This window comes from Phodopus roborovskii, unplaced genomic scaffold (assembly GCF_943737965.1).
Source record: "Phodopus roborovskii unplaced genomic scaffold, PHOROB, whole genome shotgun sequence".
In the NCBI taxonomy this organism is placed as follows: domain Eukaryota; kingdom Metazoa; phylum Chordata; class Mammalia; order Rodentia; family Cricetidae; genus Phodopus; species Phodopus roborovskii.
The window spans coordinates 5,743,372-5,747,594 of NW_026126638.1; the positions used below are offsets into that span (position 1 = coordinate 5,743,372).

The following is a 4,223-nucleotide window of genomic DNA, read 5'->3' on the forward strand; positions in this document are numbered from 1 at the left end:
ACCCACAGAAATAATTAACCTGTCTTATAGGAACTCGCAGATTCTAAACCAACTACCAGGGAGTCTTCATGGGACTGTCCTAGGCCCCCTACATATATGTGATAATTGTGTGATTGGTCTCTTGTAGGATTTCTAACAAGGGGAGATGGGGCTGTCCCTAATGCTTTGGCTGGTTCTTGGGTATCTATTCCTCATACTGGATTGCCTTATTCTTACCACACCTTTATAGGTCATGTTTTATGGATACCCATGGGAGGTCTGCCCCTTTCCCAATAGAAACAGAGGCAAAGTGGATTGGGAGAGCAGAGAAGAGGTCGGGGAGAGAATAGGCAGAGAAGAGGAAGGACATACTGTGCTCTGGGTATAAAATAAATGAATAACTTTTTTAAAAAAAAGAATATCCCAGAGCTAGAAGAATGGCTTTGGGTTAAATGTACTTAATGTTTTGCAGTGATTTTCAGCACCCAAAAGGTGGTTCACAACGAACTGTAACTTTAATTCCAGGAGAGTTTATGCTTTCTTTGGATGCATTCCTCATCATGTTCACAAGTAGTCCACATGCATAAGCCCAAGCACACACATACACACATAAAATGAAATAAATATCATTAAAAGAAAGTCACAAAGTTGTGCCTGTTTCATTTAGTGCATATGAAGTGTTCAAATAATGGGTTTCATATAAAAATGTAAAGATTCTGTCCAAATATAACCTGGGAATATTTGTTTCCAAGCTAACAGCAGTCTTGGGGCTGGCTGGTGAAACATTGGTAATGGTTCCATTATGAAGGAGAGCTATTGTTTCCATAATTACTCAATATGCTTTATGTAAGAATATAGCACAATAAATCATGATAGGATGACCACAACGTTCTATATGTAAGGAGCAAGAAAATGAGCTCAAACCAAATCTATAAGGAAGATGGCTTTTAATTAGAAAAATAAACAACTTCTGTGCCTTCTGTATAAATATTAACCATACACCAACCATTACAGGAAAAAATCATTAAATATAATCATGAAAATTGCAGGTTCTTTTGCATTCTCTCCCACCAGATTGTAGGTGTGCCTGGAAGCATGCTCCTCCTATTGATAGCCATCTGAATGTGGCATAAAGCCTTCATGCTACACATGTTTTTACGCATGTTATAGCACACAATCTTTAACCTTTTGCAAACTATTCTCTTCACATGAAATATTTCTGAGTGGGCATGCATCTGCTGTTTGGTGTCTTAGAACATTTTAACCTTTGTATGTATTTTGCACATTCATGTAAGTCCTATGCTTTACAAAATAATAAGAACATTTAAAAAAATGGACTAGGCAGTGCTGGTGAGTTGGCTCAGGGGGTAACGTTGCTCCCAAGTCTGATGACACACATTTGACCTCCAGAAACTAGATGATGGAAAGAAAGAACCAACTTCCGCAACAATCTTCTAACCTTCACATGGGTGTTTTGCATCTAAATGTTTGTGTACACACATAGCTCTCTCTCTCTCTTTCTCTCTCTCTCTCTCTCTCTCTCTCTCTCTCTCTCTCTCTCTCTTTCTCTCTCTCTCATACACACACTCTTGCTAATTTAAGCCTAATAAAAACTCATTTTAGGTCATCTAATATCTAACGTGTATGCTACATCTTATTATATAATAGCCTAATAACTTAAAATCACAAATGTATGTTTCTTTAATGTTGTGAAATATTTGCATAGCATTTGCATCACCTATAACATATAAAATTGATAAAGCATTATGAAATGGAAAATGTTTTGAAAGAAAATGTAATGATCTGGATGGATTTCTTATGAACTAAGCTTATTCTAGAATAAGTAACACGATCTCCAATATATTTTAGAAACACTTTGGGTGAACATTTTTAAGCCTGCACCTCATCCACCACAACACAGAAAGAAAGGCTTGCCTCAGCTTTGTGTTTCCCAGGATCAAGACACAAGAGTGTCCTGAAGGGAAAGCTGCTGCAGCAATCTGGCATAGCCTAATGTAAATAATGTCCATCAACTCAGTCCTCCAAGTTTGCATGAGAAGAGCCAGAAAGAAAATGGCACAGAGAAGGGCATGGGTGATCATGGTTTTCAAGGCTTTGATGTGGGCATTAGCATAGGCATCTCTACCTCTTCTACCATGCTGCTGCATCTTCTTGTGATGTCTCCACAGGGAGAAAATAAGCAGGAGAAAAGTTAACTGGGAAAATGTGAAGGGTATGGAGGTGAAAATACCATCATTAATGATTAAAATAACCCTGTAAAATTCGGCAGAATTATTTGAAGAGAAGTCATTAAACAGATACCCTCTATAGCCACCCATCTTGGCATCAATATATGAGTTAATTAGTAGAGTGTTTAGAAATAAGAGGGCCAGAGACATGAGCAACGTCCCTGAAACCACCTGGTTAACTCTCGTCTTTAAGTAAACAAAGATAGTGTTAGAAAAGTTGGCTATTTTGAGAAAGTAAAAGAGGCTGAGGCATGCAGCAAACCACATGCTAAAATGGTTGCTGAAAAGCAAAGGAAAATTAATCAGTTTTATCAGTCTTCTTGTTACCTCCATGTCTGAGTACAGCACGGACACCGAAATAACAGTGAGTACCGTCAAAAGAAGGGAGATTCTGGAGAAAGCCAAGGCTGTGAGGAGTTGATTCACTGCAGAAATCTGTCTTCTCTTGACCCAGTCCAGACAGTTCACCAAAGCTATGAATCCATTTCCGAAGCATCCTAATATGATTTCTACAATTAAAACGAACATGAGTGTGCTCTGTATGATGTCATCCATTGGCTTTAAGGAAAGCTATAATTCCTTGGGTCACTGAGGAAATTTGAAGAGTCGTAGCTGAGTCTCGAATCCTTAAAACATACTCAGGTTTATAAATTATGCAGACATCAAGCTTTGACAATGTTTGGCTCCTACCACATCTTTTTCTCTGTCAGATTCTTTTACTCCCCACTAAGTTCAATAAAGCTCCATTCAGTATGTATTTCTTAGACGAGATGGTGTGGAGTATTTTTGAGTTAATTCTAAAGGAAATACAAAATTTCCATGTGTGAAGATGAAAATAAATATATATCATTTGTATTTCTTCTCTGAGTTTGACTTAATAACATTTCATCTGGATGCTATAATTATGGACATCACAAACTCTAACATACAGAAGGCAACTAGACCCCAAACTTCTGTAAGGAGTTGACTGAGCACTGGGGGGTGTCAGAACATTGAACATTAGTGCATTTCACAGAGATTAAAATTCATCTAAATTCTAGCACTAAGAAGATAACATTAAATGTGTGTTGTTTTATAAAGCTTTTGAGACATGCACAAGTACATACAAAACATGCATTTATTTGAATCAAAATCATTTGTTTCACAGTCAAGCCTTTCTATATGTTCTCAATATTTATTGCACATCCAGCCCGTGCATGGTCCTAAGACACTGTTGAAAATCATTTACTATATAATCACCTCAGAATTAATGTAAATGTCAGCAAACTTGGAACTAATTAACCCATGCGTACAGACTGGTATAAGCCTCTCCTTTGTGTTATCAAACAGAGTACTGAGCAGAGATGAGCCATTCAGCAGGAATTCTCCTCATTCTCTGTCTTCCCCTTGCCTTCTTGATTTCTGCTTTAATGCCTGTTTACCATCAAATGAGACATAGTGTCTGACACCTTCCTCCTTCACTCACAGGAACCAAGGCAGACAAAACAAGTTAAGTAAGTTTAACAACCAAAAATCAGCATTGTGACACAATAATTGATTAATATCTAGAGTCAAACAAGGTACCAGGAAATAAGTTTAAGAACAACTGCCAAAAATAAAAGGAAAATACATATCACTAGTCTTAGAGATCAAAGAGAAACACCTGTGGCATTTCAGAATAAAGGCTCAGTATTACTCTCAGTCTCCTAAATCAATTATCAACTAAAAAAATCAATACGTTTTTTAAAATCTCAGTTTCTTAACATTTACATGATAGATATACAAAGAATGGATAGAATGGGAAAATGTTGAGTCATTTTCTAAGAGTTGAAAAATGCACCTACCTCCTGGGGAAGGAACACTGGCTGATCTTCCAGGTTGCAAAGAGAGCTCAAGTAAAGAAAGCAACAGAAATGCAAACACCTGGAGGTGTGGCTGTCAGGGTGGTGATGGTAGTGGTGCTTTGTGGGCTATGGGCTTCACTGGCAAGTTGATAGCTACTATTATAGTTCACAG

The 4,223-nt window shown here is 37.5% G+C and overlaps 1 protein-coding gene across 1 annotated transcript; it reads right to left on the reverse strand.

Moving 5' to 3' along the window:
- Nucleotides 1-1,844: 1,844 nt before the first annotated feature.
- On the reverse strand, nucleotides 1,845-2,783 carry LOC127212913 (taste receptor type 2 member 129). The gene has a single exon (XM_051173105.1). It carries the CDS (start codon nucleotides 2,781-2,783, stop codon nucleotides 1,845-1,847), a length of 939 nt encoding a protein of 312 aa, XP_051029062.1.
- Nucleotides 2,784-4,223: the final 1,440 nt, after the last annotated feature.

Coding starts and splice junctions, on each gene's coding strand:
- LOC127212913 (XM_051173105.1), bottom strand. CDS start 2,783: ATGGATGACATCATACAGAGCACACTCATGTTCGTTTTAATTGTAGAA.